This window comes from Nymphalis io, chromosome 19 (assembly GCF_905147045.1).
Source record: "Nymphalis io chromosome 19, ilAglIoxx1.1, whole genome shotgun sequence".
NCBI lineage: Eukaryota > Metazoa > Arthropoda > Insecta > Lepidoptera > Nymphalidae > Nymphalis > Nymphalis io.
The window spans coordinates 4,856,438-4,878,061 of NC_065906.1; the positions used below are offsets into that span (position 1 = coordinate 4,856,438).

The following is a 21,624-nucleotide window of genomic DNA, read 5'->3' on the forward strand; positions in this document are numbered from 1 at the left end:
AAAATGTATAAAGGGTACAAATTGTTTATGAAACGCAATTGATCGTTGTTGTATATACTTTAATAAATATATTTTATACCAATCAACAGTATATCATGTGGGTTATATAAATTAAGCCTGTGAATACGTTATACGACTGATGTCCTAACAATAAATTATGACAGTCCCTTGAGAAAGCTTGATAACTTATGACTCTTGTAGTCGGATCGCAGTTGTATGAAGTTGTGTAGGATTGAATGGTCCAGCTCCGCCTGTAAAAACAAAAGAGATAAGCTTCCTATTTATAATTATATATCTTTGTTTTTTTTTTAATATACAAGAAAGGTAAACGAGCAAATGTTGAGACCAGATGGATATAAAATATATAAATGATCTTAAGAAATATAATGTACTCCTTACACCGCCTATGCGCTTTCAACAATTGAAGATACTATTTTCCTTTGTGCCTAAATTTACTCTTCAAACAAATAGAGAAATATAGAGTATTGATGTTTACTTGTGGAATAATTAATACCTTCGACTAGAATAGTAAACTAATATTATAATGCTTTTTCACATTAGTACTTATTTATATAAATAGTTTTTTTTTTATAAAATAGGTAGGCCGACGAGCATATGTGCCACCTGATGGTATGTGGTCACCAACGCCCATAGACATTAGCATTGTAAGAAATGTACCTATCACTTACATCGCCAATGCGCCACCAACCTTGGGAACTAAGATATCATATCCCTCGTGCCTGTAATTATAATACAGTGTGTATTTAAATTTCTGATACCTCATCGTTGATATTTGAGACATGGAAAAAATCAAACGTCTAATGCCGATAAAATAATTTATAAGTGATTTAATAATCTATTTGATTTGCCGATATTAATAGCTAATAGCAGATAATAAAAGAGTATTAATAGATATAATCTTAATATTAAAAATCAACACGAAAAACAAAATATAATTTGTACTTAAAAAAAAAAAAAAGTAAGAAAACCTCGTCGAGTGCCTCGTTGGACTAATGGTTAAATGTAAGACCGCAGATCCTGAACGTTCAAATTGGGACTTTAGGAAGCTGGAAGAGAGTACACATCCGCCTCGGAAAGCTCGTAAAGCCGTTGGTTTTGAGCTTGAACCATCCCATAGGCGTCCCATAAGTTTATGAGAGTGAGTGAATAGAGAGTGTACCTATATTAACGCACACAATCCAACTACGCAGGACATTTGATGGTGCCTCTTGTAGATGGCTATTCTCTCTTGAGATTGACCGCTGTGGCCAAAAGCGGCCTCATAACCTTCTCCGTTAAATAAATGGCAAAAGCCGTATCTATTCGGTAAAGTTGAGTCTAAATTTGAGTGATAAATTATCTTATCCATTATCAACAAAAAAAACTATAAATAATATAACGAATTAACTTCAACTAAAATAATACATTCGGTGATACAATGTTTTTATTTTATTAATTTCGATCCAATTTTTTTAATTTGGCAAATATTATCATGAAATAGCAGTAGTACTTAATATTGTATTTAGAAAATGGATAATAATTACCAACTACATATGTATCTTTTTTTTTTATAGAATAGGAAGGCGGACGAACATATGGGCCACCTGATGGGAAGTGGTCACCAAACGCCCTTAGACATTGGCATTGTAAGAAATGTCAACCATCGCTTATACAGCCAATGCGCCACCAACCTTGGGAACTAAGATTTTATGTCCCTTGTGCCTGTAATTACACTGGCTCACTCACCCTTCAAACCGGAACACAACAATAACAAGTACTGCTGTTTTGCGGTAGAATATCTGATGAGTGGGTGGTACCTACCCAGACGAGCTTGCACAAAGCTCTACCACCACTAGAATACTCATACAAACTATTTAAATATAAACAATTACTGGTTCTAGCCGTCGTGATTTACTTTTCGCATGACTTATGTCTAACACATATGTCAATTTTTCCTACTCTTAATCAATGCGACGGTAACGTGACACGATCGGCGAGAATCAAGCGCAGGACCAATGGCTTTTAAAGGCACGGGAGTGTCAACACTATCAACTTCCAAACTTAGAATTGTTACTGAGAATTGCTCAAGAGTAAAATCTAATAAGCTTTATCGTCTCAAAACCCTTGAACCCAGTTAGTTTGCAGTATACCTCGAGGTGTACTGCATTGTACGCTAGCCACTACACCACCGAAGTAGTCAATATAGAGATATTGTTTATTCTGACTGCCTTTCTTTTTTTTCCTGTTGGTCTAGTGGCTAGATTGCCTGGAGTTCCTGGAGTCAATTTCCAGGTCTATTGGGTTTTTCTGTCGAAAATTCTCAGTAGCAGCTCAGAGTACACATCTCCAACTTCCAGTGGGAGGTGTGTACACTCCCATGCCTCGGAAAGCACGTAAAGCCGTTGGTCTTACGCCTCAACTCTTTCCGGTCGTGTCGGATTGCCGTCCCATCGGATTATGAGAGCTAGGGGATAGAGAGTGCACCTGTGGTTACGCTCACACTTGTGCACAATAAAATCTCCTGCGCAGTTGGCTAATCTCTATTAAGATTGGCCGCCTTGACCGAAATCGGTCTGGAGGACATTATTGTTTATTCTGTTATTCTTCACCTCTCTATTGAATTATTCAAGCTAATACTATTCTTCTAAAATACTAGTAACAATAATAATATTTGTGGAAATGTTTTTCTACTTTAAAGTCTTATTTCGCTCCCATAGATATTTGACTAAGATGTACAATATCAATGTCGTCATAACTACAGTCTAAGAAATAAAAAAAATTAAAACTTAACGCCTTCCGAGAACGCGATTTATTTTAATATGTTGCTTGTACCGAATTCATTTAAGTGCTTAACTTATATTTAAACCGAGAAGCTGACCAAAACCAACGGATGCTATGGTTAATATAATTTTTTCTCAGTCTATGTAAACCTCGCGCAGTCGATCGCGCGGTATCCACAGTTACTCGAATATTACAATTTGGTATAAGATTTTTTTTTCTAACTTATATACGAAGTAATATATGTATACGTCGGCGAGACTTTGTTACCTTCATTGATTTTGACTATTGAATTTGAGGCGAGAGTTCATACTTTTTGTTGCTGTCACTCTGGCGGAACGTCAAACCGACAGCCATATTGTGGTTGGATGTTTGAATTAAACCATAAGATGGATTTACCTACTGTCTCTACTGATATGCCGATTTATATATTTCAGTAAAATGTTACTTTTAGATTCGTAAGTAACTTAGTGAAATAATGTAACGAAACAAAAAAAAAACGCAAAGGAACAACCAAAGACACAAATAATTAGATATCATTCTTCTTCTTTCGAATGTCAAATCATAGACAAAAATTGAGAAATCAGAGTTTAATTAAACAGTTACTAAGCAACCTTTATAAGTAATATATTGAATCGAATAAGTAAACAACATAAATCCGGGATTTGAAGAATATATTATAAATAGATTGTTTTTTTTTTAATGTATAGGCTAGCGCTCGACTGTTATCACACCTGATGGAAAGTGAGATACAGTCTAAGATGGAGCGCGTTTGCCTAGAAGATGCCTATTCAATAAGCTATACAGTTATAAACAGTGAGAGGGGGGAGGTGTTAGGTACCATGTCCTTTACTGAACCTCTGACAACAAAATTTAATCATGATTGGTTGATTAGTTAAATCGTGAAACCATAACAAACAAACAAACTCATTTTGTGTGAGTGGTGCGAGCTTCTTTTCCAAACTCAAGAAACCTTTGGTCAAATATAATTAAAGCACATAAAATCTTGCTGGTCACGTCGGATTTGCGGTTCCATTGCATTATCATAAGTAAAGTAACAGCCCGTAAATGTCCCACCGCTGGACTGTATGGAGCTTATCCCATCACGCTGCTCCAACGCACGTTGGCGTAAACACACACACACACACACACACACACACATGGAGGTTTTCAGGCACATAAACAATCAGAGGTTCTTGCCTGGGTTTGAGACTCATTCTTGGGTTATGATTCACTACTTTTAAACATTTAGACATCCTGACTTAATTATTAAACAAAAAATGTATTTTTTTAAATTTTTTAAAGCAAGTTATATTATGTAATTAAAAAATCTAAAGAGTTTTAACTAATGTAAATAAAAAAAAAAACAATTATATACAAAAAAATATGAATTAAAAAACGCAAGTTACTAATTTTTACTTCAAGTTTATAACCTCGATAAAAATAACAGACAACGACCTATTGACCAATCATATACTTAAGTAGGTTAACATGGCACAGGTCCATAGACAAGAAGCGATCTATCAAATGTCAAGAAAACAATAGTCAGTAAAATTGAAATGTGACCTAGAAAATACTGACATTTTGCATTTATTTTTTATTGATTTTCTTTTATATTTATTAAAAAAAAACAACACCAAGCATTTGTGAATCTATATATTATTAATAAGAAATACAGTTGTGTAACTTCTTTTTCCGATTGTAAGCCGATTATCTTTTTTTTAAATTACTTATCTATAGATGAGGTTTAGGTAAGAACGCGTGAATTTTAACCGATGATCGTGGGTTCAAACCCGGGCAAGCACCACTGTATTTTCATGTGCTTAATTTGTGATTATAATTCATCTCGTGCTTGACGGTGAAGGAAAACATCGTGAAGAAACCTGCATGTGTCTAATTTCATTGAAATTCTGACACAGGTATATTCCACCAACCCGCATTGGAGCAGCGTGGTGGAATAAGCTCCAAACCTTCTCCTCAAAAAGGGAGAGGAGGCCTTAGCCCAGCAGCGGGACATTCACAGGCAATTAGAAAGAAAGGAAAATAAAATAATCGAAACATGCAAATTTTCTATAATAATTATGGCCGAATTACATTCAGTGAGCGAATATTATATTCTACCGCAAAACAGCAGTACTTGATATTGTTGTGTTCCGGTTTGAAGGGTGAGTGAGCCAGTGTAATTACAGGCACAAGGGACATAAAATCTTAGTTCCCAAGGTTGGTGGTGCATTGGATATGTAAGCGATGGTTGACATTTCTTACAATGCCAATGTCTAAGGGCGTTGGTGACCGCTTATCATCAGGTGGCCCATATGCTCGTCCGCCTTCCTATTTTATAAAAAAAATACTACTATTTAAATAAAAAGCTTAACTAAAACTCGAGTTGGATTGGCTCGAAGAATTAACTATTACAAGTTTTGTGGTTAATATGTGCGCTCCTTGTATTACATTGTATTTGTTCTGAACATTTTCTGTACTCTTTTCTTAAAACATAATACATTGTAGTCACTATGACGAAAAGGGTAAATAAGCAACTTTGACCTTTAATCGACATGACAGTTGATTTAACTAGTGACGATAAAAGTATTGAACGAGTTGTTTGTTGAAAAAATTTTGGCAGGTTTTGAATTTGTTGATACATAGTTATAATATGATACTGGTGGTAGGGCTTTGTGCAAGCTCGTCTGGGTATATACCACCCATTCATCAGATATTCTACCGCAAAACAGCAGCACTCGGTATTGTTGTGTTCCGGTTTGAAGGGTTAGTGAGCCAGTGTAATTACACTGTAATTACAGGCACGAGGGAAATAACATCTTAGTTCCCAAGGTTGGTGGCACATTGGTAAGCGATGGTTAACATTTCTTACAACGCTAATGTCTATGGGCGTCAGTGACCACTTACAATTAGTTGGCCCATATGCTCATCCACCTACCTATCCTATAAAAAAATTATCATTTTGATAGACGTATTTTTTTATGAAACGATATATAATTAAATATAATCATATTTAAATCATATTATTATATATTCCTTGTATAAATAATAAAATTTAATTTTCGTTTGTTACGATTAAACAATACAAATGTGATTTATTGTATATTAAATAGATTAGTCTACCCACAGAGATTATAAGAGCTTATATTTCTTGTACTGACAATAATTAAATAAAACTAGTTACGCTTAGCAAACTTAAAGGATCTTGCTAACAGAGTTTCAAGAAGTCAACGCTGTAAGGCTCGTTTCGAGATTCGATCCTGGGCTTAATATGCACACGCACACACAAATAATCCCGAACTTCGCACAGCGTATACTCCCCGGTAACGATAGAAGCTAGGAGCGGACAAGCGTCGGAACAGTACTCACGAGCGTCTCTCCCTCGCAGACCTGGTGCAGGTTCTCGGGCTTGACGAGCAGCAGGTTGCAGAGCGCGTGCAGCGCGTCGAACAGCGCGTGCGCCGGCGCGGGCGACGGCCGGCCGCGCCCGCACACGGCCGAGCGGTACTCCTTCACGTCGCAGATGGCGATCATGGCGCCTGGCGACACACACGCGTTAGCCCTCGCAACGGGACGGCTGAGTCTCGAGGCAAAGGATTAGCTGGACTTTTGCGTCGAGTCGCCCGTTTGACACTATACCTCCTTGTGAAAGCTTTTGTTGGTGGATTGGTGAGTAAATTTCCCTTGGGCGTCCCTTACGACGGCTTTTAAGTGTTGAATTTGCTCTACACTATTCGATTTTTTAGTAATTGCACGATTTTTTAGCAACTACACGGCCAATTACTGTGATTCTTTAACTTGTGTTATCTATATACTAATAGAAAAGTTCGAGTACATAAAATATTAAGATGTCATTTGATGAATTTATAATATACAGTAGATTACCAACCGAATATAATCAAGTAATTTGCTTTGTTATTGTTTTATTTACAAAAAAGAAACCCTTACCAGCAGAATTAAACTGGAAGTTCTGCAAGTGCTCGTAAATAACTCGATGCAGACGAACAGCCAGCTCCAAGGAAACAGCATTCAAGTTATCTCCCTCTAACTCGGAGTGGATTTTATCCATCACCGTGTTAAGGTATGAGACGACCGCTATGCATGCCTGATAATTTGAAATATTACATACAGGTAAATCAGCTTGAAGATTTTGCCTTTGTACTAGTGTGATACACACATTGACTAAAACCGGTATAAGCCAGTTTGTGCTAGATACCACGTAAGTCGCATAAGTAACGTCAGAAGTGTCATGCTATTTTGTTTATCATTATTTTCGTACAATTAGTTCATTGTTTGGTTTAATTCATTCTTTGTTTTTATTTGATATTAAAATTTGTAATTTCAATTTAACCACCCTGAATTTAATCTTATAGAAAGTATATGAGCGATACTGTAAACTTGCGTCGTAAAAAATATAATATGTTTTTTATTTATTTATCTGCCAACCGTTCACTACTACAAATGTTAAAACATGTCCAAGCTGACTTGGCTGTTTGTTATTTTATTGACATTATCATATTTTGTTTATTAGATCAAAAAGGAAAAAAGGTCAGACACAAAAGCTATCACATCTAAATTTACATTGGATGAATGTTGATGTAAGAAGTGGGTATTGTTTTTTCTTACAGTGTTAATGTATATGGGCGGTGGTGACCACTAACAATCATGTGGCTCATTTGCTGGTCCGCCTATCTATAAAATTAAAAAAGGCGAAATAATATATTTTTTGAATAAAACAACGCGATAAATATAACAGCAGAGACAATGAGACATTCCAGAGACTAAAACCGAGCGTTGCGACTTTTAGTTCGATTTTCGCGCGGAATCCACTGGATAGTAATAACAAACTATTATTATTATTTATTACTAATTTAGCGATGTATTTACTTAATGCCAATGAATTAATTTACTCGGAATGGAAATGCCTGCGAATATACAAATAACGTTTATAAATATGTTCATATTTTTATATATATAGTTATATTTTATATGATAGTATTATAAATTTAAAAAAGTAACATTGTTCCACTGCTGGGCTAAGGCCTCCTCTGCTTTTTAGGGGAAGTTTTTCACGCTGCTGTAATACCGGGTTTGAGGATATACATTTGGCAATTTTCACTTTCACAATTAAAATCGCTATAGGGCGCTATACTGCTGTATTCCGGTTGAGCTGATGACACTACAGGCACAATGGACATTCTGAATAATTAACTGTGCCCTATAGCTGTTTTAATTGTGAAAGTGAAAATTGCCACATGTATTGCAATTGCAAACCCGGTATTGAAGCAGCGTGAAAAACTTCTCCTAAAAAGCGAAGGAGGCCTTAGCACAGCAGTGGAAAATATACTGTCACTTTTTTTAAAAGTTATGCAATATATGTTGACATTTAGCGATAGATTAATTGATGAGTTGGTCCCAAGTAGGCACAGGCTTATAATTGAGATCGTACTCACGGGTGAAGCTAAAGTGTCGATATCGCCTTCCGGTTTGAAATCAGTTTTCTTCTGTTCCGTTTGGAGGTGCAGTTTGACCCAGCCCGCAATGGCCGCGATGGCTCGCTCCAGTCCGGCGTCGAGCTTATTTTCCAATTGTTCTGTTATCGTGTTCTTGCGTTGTATACATTCGCCCTGCTTACTATTCAATGTGACAAATAACAGACTTTTATTTAAGAATCGTATAAGACGTGGGACTTTTACATACATTGGAATCGAGTGAGTTGATTGATTTAATATTTATTAAAATATTCATTAAGACATTGAATATTTTTTCGTATTGTCACAGTTTTTTTTTCACAAATAAAACTGCTTGGTGTATAGCTGGTTTCAGAGCTTGAAACCAGCTATACACCAAGGTTACACAAAGGTTATACACAAAGGTTTAGTTATAATACGCGTACTATATTTCAATGCGACATTTTATATAAAATAGAATTTAATATCGTTATTAAGTCATATAGAGAAAACATAATGTACATAATAATTTTGTTACATGCAAAAAGGGGAACGGGAATGTTTCTCAATACATATATATAATAAGTACACCGCCCACATTATTGGAATTAATTAAGTACAAACCTCTTTGTAATAATTACTATATTTAATTTTTATTATGAATAAATATTGATTATTATTATATTTCAGTGAATTATTATATCACTAAATAAATCTAAATTCATTTGATCGTATTAATATTAAATGTCGATTTCAATTGTCATTTGTTGAAAACTGTCCAATAAATTTCAGGGATAGCACGATTCACGTATTTATTATTGGCTCTAGGTTGAGGTCAAAATCGTACTGTTCCCGATAAATGACGCATATATCAATAAATAACGTTAGTAAATGCGGATAATTAAATAATAATAATAATATAAATATATCACATAAGGCGGCAATGGTTTTTAGGCCCCCTAGAAATATTGAAACCGCAGGTTCGTTCCTGATAGTTTAGGAGTGGGGCCTAAACTCCTAACAAAAGCTGTACGTTTAATTGGGGTAAATATGAATATTAGTAGAGTAACAGCCTGTTAATATCCCACTACTGGGCTAAGGCCTCCTCTCCCTTTTGAGGAGAAGGTTTTCAGTTTATTCCACCACGCTGCTCCAATGCGTGTTGGTAGAATACACATGTGACAGAATTTCAATGAAATTAGACACATGCAGGTTTCCTCACGGTGTTTTCCTTTACCGTTAAGCACGAGATGAATTATAAACACAAATTAAGCACATGGCAATTCAGTGGTGCTTGCCCGGTTTTGAGCCCACGATCAGCGGTTAAGATCACGCGTTCTAACCACTATGCCATCTCGACTCTAATATATTCTCGACTATAAAATTAGTAATTCCTAAAAAATTAAAAGATATTACAAGTAATGATTTCATATATTTATGCATACAGTTTAATTTACCATTGTGTGGGAGTTCCATAATAATAGATAAGCGAAGTATTATTATTGTGTTGTGCACTTGTATCGTGAGCTTTATCTTATTAAACATTAATTTTAAAAATATAGATTATAATACATATATAGATTATACTGGTGGTAGGGCTTTGTGCAAGCTCGTCTGGGTAGGTACCACCCACTCATCAGATATTCTACCGCAAAACAGCAATACTTGATATTGTTGTGTTCCGGTTTGAAGGGTGAGTGAGCCAGTGTAATTACAGGCACAAGGGACATAAAATCTTAGTTCCCAAGGTTGGTGGCGCATTGGATATGTAAGCGATGGTTGATATTTCTTACAATGCTAATGTCTAAGAGCGTTGGTGACCACTTACCATCAGGTGGCCCATATGCTCGTCCGCCTTCCTATTCTATAAAAAAAAAAAATATACCTCATACAAGGCAGTATTGATTCTTGAAAGTGTTCTCCAAACGATTTAACTATTTTATTAGCTTGATTTACTGTATCGAAGAAGTGAATCTGAAAATTATAATTTGATATTATTACTTTGCTTATGTATTAAGCATTGCAGTCCAATGAGTAGTATGCCAGAGGAGTTCCAAGCTCGCTTACGTATTATATAACGGTAACACGTGGTCTTGGTACACGAACACGATATTGTGTCTAGATGATCTATTTAAATATATTCGTTTAATTTGCACAAATATTCAACAAACGCAACAAACGCAAATATATTTCCGTCGGTTAAGTTGGTTAGTCATCAAATATATCAAATACGGCAAATATTTGACGTTGACCGTTTACACTTGTTTCGTGTACAATAGTTTTCGTAAGATCGCTTCGACCATTGCCCAACTCATTTATCTAGACCAGCCCCCCCCCCCCCTGGTATGTTAAACTATAAGACCATTGCTGAATATGTACTTAATAATGCTTACACGTATAAGTAATTACCGCTTCGTACAATAACTATTGGTATGGTATGGTGGTAACAGCCCGTGAATGTCCCACTGCTGGGCTAAGGCCTCTCCCTTTTTGAGGAGAAGGTTTGGAGCTTATTGAAATTAAGGTATAATTTCAATGAAATTAGGCACATGCAGGTTTCCTCACGATGTTTTCCTTCACCGTCAAGCACGAGATGAATTATAAACACAAATTAAGCACATGAATATTCAGTGGTGCTTGCCCGGGTTTGAGCCCACGATCATCGGTTAAGATTCACGCGTTCTAACCGCTGGGCCATCTCTGGCTTCTTTTTAATGCAATAACTTTTATTTATAGATAAATATGAATTACCTGAGGCGGTGACTTGTTCTCGGCAATAGGAATGGACTGCAATCCTAAGTCGAGTGCGTAGTCAACGTGTTCTATTAATAAATGTTGTATCAGTACTTCTAGTAACGCTATCGCGGTCCCAGGTAGTTCATTGGGCGAACATAACTATTTTGAAAAAAAAAAATTACAACCATTATTAGAATACTGTTAGTATTAAATTTAACTGAACCTAGTTAATAATAAAAACCTAAAATTCTAAACCTAGCAGTAACGGTAACAGCCTGTTAATATCTCACTGCTGGGCTAAGACCACCTCTCCCTTTTTGAGGACAAGGTTTAGAGCTTATTCCACCACGCTGCTCCAATGCGGTTTGATAGAATACACATGTGACATAAATTCAATGAAATTAGACACATGCAGGTTTCCTCACGATGTTTTCCTTCACCGTCAAACCTAGCTTATAAACGATAATTAGGTGATGTTTTGTTAAATGTCTTTTTTCTCTTTCTGTCATCATTCATTTGAAATTCGAAAGAAGAAGACAGTCATTATTTAAATAATAACGCCGTGAAACATTAATACGTAAATACGTAGACATAATCGGTAGCATAATCACAATGCACTGGTTCGAGTACTGATAATGCAAGACTTGAGTTAATTCCTAGTTTTTTTTTTTTAATTTCATCTTATAGTAATGTAGAGGTACAATATTTTAGGAGATGATTTTTAAAGTAGTTCCAACAAAGCGTTAGAGTCGAAATTTCGTAAATACATTTGGCGCTGGTGAGAATACGAACTAGTAAACTTCATTGATTTTAGAACAATAAATTAATATTATTCTGATAATAATTTATTATTATTAAAATTATAATATATTTTTAATTAATAATTTTAAATCTTATAAGAAAATAATCAACGAGCTATTATCATAGTGATAGCTAGACCATAGACAATAATGTAATCAAAGATAAAGAAGGCTAGATACGAAAATTATATCAGCACACGTTATTGCACTTTTGAATCATTATTTAACAATTCTATGATGTCATTTACAACATTTATAAAGGTGACGGTTAATGTATTTGTTTTTTTTTTTGTGATAATCTGTAGCCTGAGTTCATCCGTTTTACAATAAAGTATGTTCATATTGGTCGTAGCACCGTAATAACACGTAACTTTTCTCAATAAACTAATAACCTAATGAAAAAATAAATCAGTCAACAATAGAAACTCTGGCTTTATCAGAGCAGTTCCGTGCGGTGTCTCCTACAAAATTTCTACTCTACTGACGACTCTTGGGTCGTAGCGAAATATTATAGCACTGAATGAATGAAATATGATTTATTAGGATCACTCTTTATAAAGAGCTACTCAACCGTTATTGTAAAACGACTTTTAAATTCCGAGATTAGTGGGTTCGAACAAAGAAAATAATTTTTATTAACTATGATAAATGAGGAGACTTTTTTCCTAATGTCGAACTGAAATAAACTACTAAACCAATATACATAAAACTTATTTCAGAAAATACAGAGCGTTTCGGTGACAGTTTTAGTATATAATATTATTGTATAATTTTTATATTAAATAGTCGCGCTTCGCAGTTTCAACGGCATTAAATTTAGACTTTTATGACAAGTGTGAATATTATGTTTTTGTATTAAAATAGTTAAAATATAAATAGAAAATATAATAAGCGCTTACAGTTTTACATCTGGTGAATGATGTTTTAGAATCGTTTAACATTTTCTGAACGAGTTTGTCACTGAGGAATGTTTCTCCTCCATAGTTTTCAATCTGAGCAATGTTGATATTAGCTCGTGTTCCTATCACAGCTTGTAAATCGCGACGAAGCTCTTGAAATCTGAAATATTAAAGGAGTTTTAATAAAAGAGTACAGAAAATACTGAGGGGGTTTTTTTATGATATTAAATGGTAAGCTGAAAAGTGGGCCACCTGATGGTAAGTGGTCACCACCGCGTAGACTTTGGCATTGTAATAAATATTAACCCCTTTATTTATTTATTTATTTAAAAACTTTTTGCCCGGCACATTGAGTAGCATGACAAAAGGCGGACTTAATGCCTAAAGGCATTCTCTACCAGTCAACCTCTAAGCAGAAATTCGTGAAGGCGGTAATTAATATTTGAAAATATACATACATACAAATATAACAACAACAACAAAGAATATATGAATAATATATACATATATATATACACACACACATATACATACACACATACATATACACATACGAATAATAATGCATTATAGATGTCAAAGATGAAGAGAACTTTCATCACCATTTCTTTTTCACGCTGGAGAAACGCTTTTACTTGCATTTTCAACAGGAACACGACAATAGTAAGTATTGCTGTTAAGCGCTAGATATGGTGAGTGGATGGTACCTACCAAGACGGACTTGCACAAATCCTTCGGAGAGAAATATGCTTTGCCTTATTCTACGATCTAATAAAATTCAAAATTAAATTTATTAATTAATAAATCCGAACAAAACATCCAAACCAAACTTTCACGTTTTCACGTTCACTAATATTATTACATTAAAAACATTTGAAAATGCTTTTTAAAACTTAGCAAAATTAAATCAAAAAGTCAATCTTACCCTCCACCTTGTATTTGCTTCTTGACATGTTGTTTTTCATTATAATATGCATTCAATGCGTTAGAAAAGACTGCCTTAAGACGACGAATCTCCAAGGCGGGATACCCGTCGGTGGCGCCCGCCATCGCACCGTTCACAAGCGCCTCTTGTCTGAGGTCACCGGTAGAAGTATTGCCATCAGCGGACACTAAATTCGCTTCTACAAGTTCGTCACATGCTTTTTGTGTACTGAAAAAATATTATTATTTTATTTTAAAATTTAAATAACTTATTACAACAATATAACTGAGCAATATAAAACATAGGATTAAAGATGATCACTATCTTATATTATTTAGAGGAATTATGAAAAATTATAATCTTTACTAACAAATACAAAAGCCGAGATGGCCTAGTGGTTAGAACGCGTGAATCTTAAACGATGATCGTGGGAATTTTCATATGCTTAATTTGTGATTATGACGGCGAAGGAAAACATCGTGAGGAAACCTGCATGTGTCTAATTTCATTGAAATTATGTCACATGTGTATTTTACCGACCCGCATTGGAGTAGCGTGGTGGAATAAGCTCTATAACCTTCTCCTCAAAAAGGGAAAGGAGGCTTTAGCCCAGCAGTGGGACATTAACAGGCTGTTACTGACTACTAACTACAAACCTGACAACATAGAATGAAAAGAATGCTTAACATTAAAAGTTTACTGTTATAGAATATTCTTATATATCCCAACATTTGGGCGATACAGCTTTTGTTAGGACCGAGGAGGACAAATAAACCACGTCATGATAGGACCTGCGATTTTTACATAGCTAGACGGTAACCCTAGCGCTATTGACGCTTAAAAGTTAAGAATTGGAAATGTACAGGACATTTGATAATATGTAACAAGAAAGAAAGTTGGTCCAGAGATGTGATAACTGATAAAATGGCAACACGCCAATGAAGAATAGCAGAAATAACTTGGAAGAGGTAGAGTAAAAACGGTATAAAAAGATTTTGAGATGGCCCATTCACGAATGAACATGACAATCTTTAAATAAATTCATTTAAACCAGTGTCAAATTCAGTTGTCATGCAACTGGATAAGATTGCTAATTATAACAATATATTTGATTTAAATTATTTAAAAAAATTTTGTTTTTAATTATAAGTACATATAATGTTCAAAATTAAGATAAAACATCCCGATATTTTATATATTATACACATATATAAAATATCGGATGTTTGTGTATATATAGTTTAATTACTTATAAATTAAACAGATAAAATATAGTACCTGGTATACATATCATATAAGTTACGCAAATATTTTTCCAAATCATTCTTGTCAGCGAGCTTGGTTTGTATATATTTCTGTAGTTTAAGATGGAAGATGTTCAGCACAAATTTGCTCATTACTTGATCAGGGTTGGGGAACACATTACTTATCACTGTGTAATTCTTTTTACATAGTGGTAGTACTGCTGCAAATATATCCTTCCCGAGCAAAGAATTCTGAAAGTTATTTTAATGTATTAGATTTAAATATTCAAAGTCAAAATATGTTTCATTCTAGTAGGCTCTCACAAGGACTTTTGATCATTATTTTACAATTATAATTTCAATATATAGCTACCATTCTTTGGGAATGTAGATTCTACCGAACCAGCAAGGAACTAAGTTGCTACTCTTTTTAACAATCAAAAAAAATGTACATATACAATATTTATACATCCTGTATGAACATCAATAAATACTACCTTCTCTTTTTTTATTTGAGTTTTAATTTTATTTAATGGTAAATCTAAAATGGTAATATTTTGGACGATGTCCTCCTGATTATGCTATTTAACTCATGCCAGTAATCCATAACAGAGGTTAACATATTGCACAGACAATATTAATGTACTCAAGTAAACTATCATAAATCGATGAGATGGCAAGTTCATATTAGCAGAACGAGGAAATACACTAAAAATCCATGTTAATCAAAAATATTTTAAATTCGCAATTTTATTAATTAGGTATAGTAATATTTACTTTTTCAGTTAACTTTAAAGGGGCAGACAACTTAAAGAAATTTTCATATGTTACTTGGTAAATTTGTCTATAAAAAATAACAGTGTAAGAAAAATATACAACTTCTCACACAGTTCAAGCTCCACCAACTATGGGCTGTAAGATTGTCCCATATGGCAATTATTTACTATAGGTAGACACTCACTTATCCGATTGGTAGAATAAACGGTGAGTGCCACTCAGTAACAAACAACGAATTATATCATTTCATCATCACAGCTTAAAGTACAGTACAGTAATTTAAGAATACAAGTGTGTTGTATTCTTAAATTACTGTACTGTACTTTAAGCTGTACTTACCATTTGACTTGTTTCTATATAAGCATCAACGCATTGCGAATATCCCTTAAAGTTAGTCATGATATTAGCAATATCTTTCATCTTAGCAATGTTATTTTGATTCTGAGCCTTAACAAACTCCTCAATAAGATTTCTTTCTATCTCATCATATTTAGCTTCTATTTTCTTCTTAGCAACTTCAAACTTATCGGGTGGAAGTTCTTGTGATATAGTGTACAACTTCTGTATAACATCTGCTGCTTCGTTCAACTGAAAAAGTATGAAACTGTTTTATATAATACAATTGCTTTTTTCATTGAACATTCTAGAAATCTTAGTGTTAATATATTTATAAGTAAGTTTAATGTCTCACAGCTAGGCTAATGTTTCCCTTTTCTGCAGAGCATGAGCCAAGTTATAAAAATAAGCACTTAAAAATTCATTGGTGCTTGCTTGGCTTGAACCAAACGATCATCAGTTAATATTAACATAGTATAGGCCATTTCTTATCTCACGGTAGTAAGCGCAAGCAATCTAGTGACGCCCCCAAAAAGATGGTGAGGGTATTTACAGCTGGTTTTTAGTGGGTATTCTGGTGCACTGGAAGATCTAGGCCTACACCTGCGAGTCCCACATAGATCCCACTTTAAAATGTAAATGCCTTTCTCCAGCGAACAAAATAGGCCATCTCTTACCTCTATTTTTATATTCACAAATTTGGACTGTATTTTAGATTCATTTAGGTAGATAACATTTTTATATTACAAATGTATGTAATTTCATAAAATTCAAATTCCATATATTATATTTTATGGAGATTTCATTTTACTGTAATATTCTACAGATATATTAAGTTGTAAATAAAATATTTCATAAAAATTTAAGTTTATATGTATAATAGGTACCTTATTGGGATCATTAAATAAGTCAGTAAGTACTGGTCCAGGACTAAGGAAGTTTGCAAGATGTGAGAGGAGGTCTCTTGCAGCTGCTGCTCTTGCTCTCGGTGCCCTAGCAGCACCAAGCTTTTCGCCCACATCTAGGGCCCTACCCCCACAACGAGACATTCTCTCATCTAATGAACTGAATACATTGACGCAATGCTGTAATAAAAAAAATACATGTATAGGTTTAGCTTTAATAACTATAAATGAACATTTTAGTCATATATACTTTTATAGACATTGTTAGCATAATTGTCTTTTCTGTAATTGGTTTATAATTTTCTTATCAGAAAGATAATTTATCATACAAATTGTATTATTTAGCTATTTATATATAGCTTTATATTATATATTTTTATTTATATACAGGTTTAAGGTACTATAAATTAAGAACCAACTTACCGAATGCTGTTCCATTATTTCAGCGAGCTTTGCTACATACAACTTTTCCTCTTCTTGTACTGCTTGCTCAAGCCTTGCACATTTCCTTTCTTGTCTCTCTTGTAGAACCTGAAATAATAATAATGAAGAGTGAGAGAGACAACATGTAGAAATTTGTATGTTGTGCTTACGATTATGTTTACCACCCACTTTTAAATCTTGTATGGCTTGTTTAAATATGTCATGAATCATTTCTGGATCGAATTCATCGTCTTGAAAGCGACACTCCTGCATACTACGACGAACCATCCTTTCCACAAATTCATCAGGGTCGAATGGATCCTAGAAGATAAATATAACTAGTAAGAATTTATAGTTTCTCTTTATTAATAACATTTAAATTACCTTATTATTACATTACCTGTTCTAATTCTTTTATGTATTGGTTCATCATCTTGAATTCCTTAGATTTATAGTTGTTATTGTAAAATATATATTAAACTTTTATTAAATGGTACAATTTTTAATTCAAATTATTACTTTTAGTTAATATGTTACTTTCTTAAAAATGTCATCTTAAATTATGACTTTGACAACTGTTGTCAGTTATGTTAATTCAGTTATGAAGCAGTGAGTTTTTTATTGTTAGATAGATGATATGATTTGTTAAAAAAATTATGGTCTGAATTTTTCTTGGAAAAGGAAACAAAATTGGAATTTTCACTGCAAATAATTTAAATGTATTTTTTTAATATTTTTTTCTAGACATAGGTTATAGACATTTTGTTGAATTACAGGCATATTCGAATTTTATTTTAATTTTAGAAACAAAAGGAAAAAATATGATCAATGTATCATTAACGTCTTTTTGGAAGATTTCTTACTAGTGGAAGTGTTTTTTATATCCAAATTCTTTGTGATGTCGTAATATTATTTATAAAATTTTGTGTGTTTTAAAGATATTTAATTGTTTTTCTCTCTTTAATGAGAAGTGAGTGGAGATTTACAATAAATATAAAACAAGTAATTTGACAGAAGGACCACTGAACGTTGTACATATTGTGAATCGTGGGATGTCCAATGTATCCTAAACGGGTAAGAATAAAGTCTTTCGAGCTCCATGGCTGAGCGCCTCAGCCCTCGAAGCTCCGAGGTAAACGCCTTGGAACAGCGAGGCTATATTATTGGAAAAAAAATTGGACAAGGATCTTATGCCACGGTCCACTTGGCAGAGTATTGCGATGCATCTAGCCCCAAGCGTATGCACTTAGCATGTAAGATTTTTGATAAAGAAAAAGCACCTCGTGATTTTTTAGAAAAGTTTTTTCCCCGTGAATTGGATATACTAACGAAAATAGAAAATCCACATATAATACAAGTTCACAGCATCCTACAAAGGGGACCGAGAGTATTTATATTTATGCGTTACGCTGATAATGGTGATTTACTAGATTTCATAAAGAGGAACGGCGTTGTACCAGAGAGTCAGACGAAACTATGGTTTCGACAAATGGCAAGTGGCTTGCAATATTTACACAGCAAAAATATTGCACATCGTGATCTCAAATGTGAAAACATTTTGTTGTCAAGACGTTATAATGTTAAATTAGCCGACTTTGGATTTGCAAGATTCTGTACAGATGCTGAAAACAGACGTGTGTTAAGCCAAACTTATTGTGGATCTGCTGCATACGCTGCGCCAGAAGTGGTTAGTGGAACACCATACAATCCAAAGCTTGCTGATGTTTGGTCTCTCGGAATTATACTTTTTATAATGTTGAACGCATCTATGCCCTTCGATGATTCTAATTTGCGTAAACTTTTAAAAGATCAAATGTCACGCAATTGGGTATTTAGATCTAGAATACGAGATACCGTGTCTGCTGCGGCAAAGTCTATAGTGCGACATATATTGGAACCGGATATTACTTTGCGTTTGACTTTGGACCGAGTTTTGTCCCACGAATGGACAAGACCTCGCAAGGATAAGAGTGCGAGCTTAATGGGACGTTTGGTTCAGTCGGCCCCTTCTGGACCAGGAAAGCACGATGAGGCGGGAACATCGGCTGGTGCCCGTGTCTCCGGTGATCACCGGGAGACTGAGCGAGAGAGACATGACGATATCCATATGCGCTCTCATAACTGACTCCCTGATGATAACAATAATAACCTGACTTCCCATGTTAAGTTTAGAACAAATTCGACCTTCAAAAATCGTAAATTGCTTTTAATATTTTGAGTTTTTTTTTATAATTGATGGCATAACTATTGTTAGTCGTCGATAGAGTAAATAAAATGTTATGGGAAACATAACAATTTTTTATTACTAGATAAATATTGAATTATTTATATATTTAGAAAATAAAGGATAATTAGAATCGCATTAGATCAGTAGTTACAAAACGTGTATCTTAAGTCTTAACCGAACATCGTGGGTTGAAACTGGGCAAACACCATTGTTTATTCGCTTAATTTGTATGTTAATAATTATTTCATTTGTACTCGGCTGTGAAAAACTACTGCACTAAAAAACTTGTATGAGCCGGATGAAGTCATGTATACATATAGGAATATTCACATCTATTATAGAGAATCGTTTTGGAATATATTCCGTCCTCCTAAAGAGACAGCCTAAATTTGCTGTATTAAAATTTTTATGGTATGTTAGTGGTTCAGAAAATAAAACCCACTCACTTGAAACTCTTTATTAAAATTCCTATAATAATAATTTATACAATTATAAATAAACATAGTTCTGATCAGGTTTCCTCTATGTCAGATATCTATTTATTACTAAACGTTCAGGAATACCCATCCACTCCGAACGGAAAAGGCATAAACGGGTATTTTATGTAAAAATCAAGTTTTGAATTGTTTCGATCATAGCTTATAATAACTTGCGATATAGGATTCAAATAATGAACTCTCAAATACGTAAAGGTTTCCGCTCCTGATTTAGTTGGCTAAAATATAATAAAGAAAGTTAAGTTTTAAAACATTTTTTTTTACATATTCTATACAGATAAATGAACAGACATTTATTTCAATGTCTGACCGAGAAAACTACTTAACATAAAAAAAAAAACTTTTACCAGAATGTTTAGCGCGTTTCGGAGAAGGTGTAAGTAGGTATATAATATTATTATAGTATACCTGCATAAGCAGGTGAAGCTGTACTATAATAATTAATAAATTGAAATTGTGAATTTCATATATTAAAGACATCTTGCGAATTTTCAGGTGTAATAGTCGCGATTAATTTAAAAGTACTATAAACAAGCTTTAATAACAATATTTAGGTATGTGAAGGTACTCACTTTGACGCTCAAATTATAATGTGGATTAAAAGCCGGTATTACACCAACATATACGAAAGATAGTTTCTCTCCATTTGTGTGATTTCCTTTAAGATTAACAGACAACTATTATATTTCTTACCTGTTCATTAAACCATTGTATTAATATCTAACTGACTAAATCATTCAATATAATTTTTAAGTATTATAGGTTCAGAAAACTTTATTCCGTTAATGTGATATTGTTGAACTATTTGACTCAGCTATGGCAATATAATATAGCAAGTGATTTAAATATATTTAACACCGTAAACACTAATATTATAATCTGTGTTTTGTGCTATAAATCATAATAAATGTCTATAAAGCTATCGAGCGATCTTTAGTACAACTGTAATCCGTATTGCGTTAAATAGCCCACTTATTACATACGAAATCTAATTGAGGATTATGAGTTCATCTCAGAAAACTTTGCGGATTTTATTATTGATGTACATAAAACTTAATATTGCTAATATAAATGCATAGCGTTTTAAAAATTTTAGAAGATTATTTAACACGCTCTTATCAGCCACGTACACACACAGCTAGCACAAATTCTTATGCTTACGCCCATACTACGTCATTAAATTTTTGCGTTTTACAGGGAGTAGAGGATTTTTAATTTTCAATTTTTTCTTTGTTTTAACAAGGCAAAATTTCTTATGATTATTATCCATAATATAGTAGGTACCTATTCTAATAATGAAATGAAAAAAAAAATGTTTTAATTCAATTTTTATGTATTATGTTAAATTTAAACTTTCTATCTATAGAATTCAAAGAAACAATTCAGTTTTAACATAAATGTGTTACTAGTTTAAATCATTCATGAATCGTACTTAAATGTAATATTTTTTATTATAGTATTCAAATAGAAAATATACTCACCATATTCAAATATGGAAGTCTTCATTGATTCATTGTTTTTGAGACATGTAGATTTAAAGAGCAATAACATCAAAAGACAAGTTTTGCTTACAAACGTATGCATTTTCAAGTTAATTGAAGAAATAGTCTTTTTTATCGTCAATAAT

At 33.6% G+C, this 21,624-nt stretch overlaps 2 protein-coding genes across 5 annotated transcripts; one reads left to right on the forward strand and one right to left on the reverse strand.

The window, feature by feature from the left end:
• Positions 1–42: 42 nt before the first annotated feature.
• Positions 43–21,606, reverse strand: LOC126776076 (exocyst complex component 5). 4 transcript variants are annotated; one of them, XM_050498346.1, is made up of 15 exons: positions 21,479–21,606; positions 20,570–20,655; positions 17,463–17,594; positions 17,274–17,381; positions 16,833–17,030; positions 15,949–16,197; positions 14,867–15,084; positions 13,589–13,816; positions 12,664–12,823; positions 10,980–11,123; positions 10,114–10,202; positions 8,232–8,412; positions 6,727–6,883; positions 6,148–6,317; positions 43–251 (listed from the first exon to the last, which is right to left on the reverse strand). In XM_050498346.1, exons 1-15 carry the CDS (start codon positions 21,579–21,581, stop codon positions 156–158), a joined length of 2,319 nt encoding a protein of 772 aa, XP_050354303.1. In that variant the 5' UTR covers positions 21,582–21,606; the 3' UTR covers positions 43–155. The 4 variants fall into 4 exon arrangements, with proteins under 4 accessions (XP_050354303.1, XP_050354306.1, XP_050354305.1 ...); XM_050498349.1 differs by having other exon boundaries at positions 20,570–20,690; positions 21,479–21,595; XM_050498348.1 differs by lacking the exon at positions 20,570–20,655 and having other exon boundaries at positions 21,479–21,595.
• On the forward strand, positions 18,103–19,509 carry LOC126776078 (testis-specific serine/threonine-protein kinase 2). Its single transcript, XM_050498350.1, has one exon. It carries the CDS (start codon positions 18,373–18,375, stop codon positions 19,396–19,398), a length of 1,026 nt encoding a protein of 341 aa, XP_050354307.1. The 5' UTR covers positions 18,103–18,372; the 3' UTR covers positions 19,399–19,509.
• Positions 21,607–21,624: the final 18 nt, after the last annotated feature.

Excerpts from the sequence above, each read along its gene's own strand:
- LOC126776076 (XM_050498346.1), bottom strand. The coding sequence starts at position 21,581 with ATGCATACGTTTGTAAGCAAAACTTGTCTTTTGATGTTATTGCTCTTT. Across the intron at positions 17,031-17,273 it reads AAATAATGGAACAGCATTCG|CATTGCGTCAATGTATTCAG; the intron begins GTAAGTTGGTTC and ends TTTTTATTACAG. Across the intron at positions 252-6,147 it reads TCTGCGAGGGAGAGACGCTC|GCGGAGCTGGACCATTCAAT; the intron begins GTGAGTACTGTT and ends TTGTTTTTACAG.
- LOC126776078 (XM_050498350.1), top strand. The coding sequence starts at position 18,373 with ATGGCTGAGCGCCTCAGCCCTCGAAGCTCCGAGGTAAACGCCTTGGAA.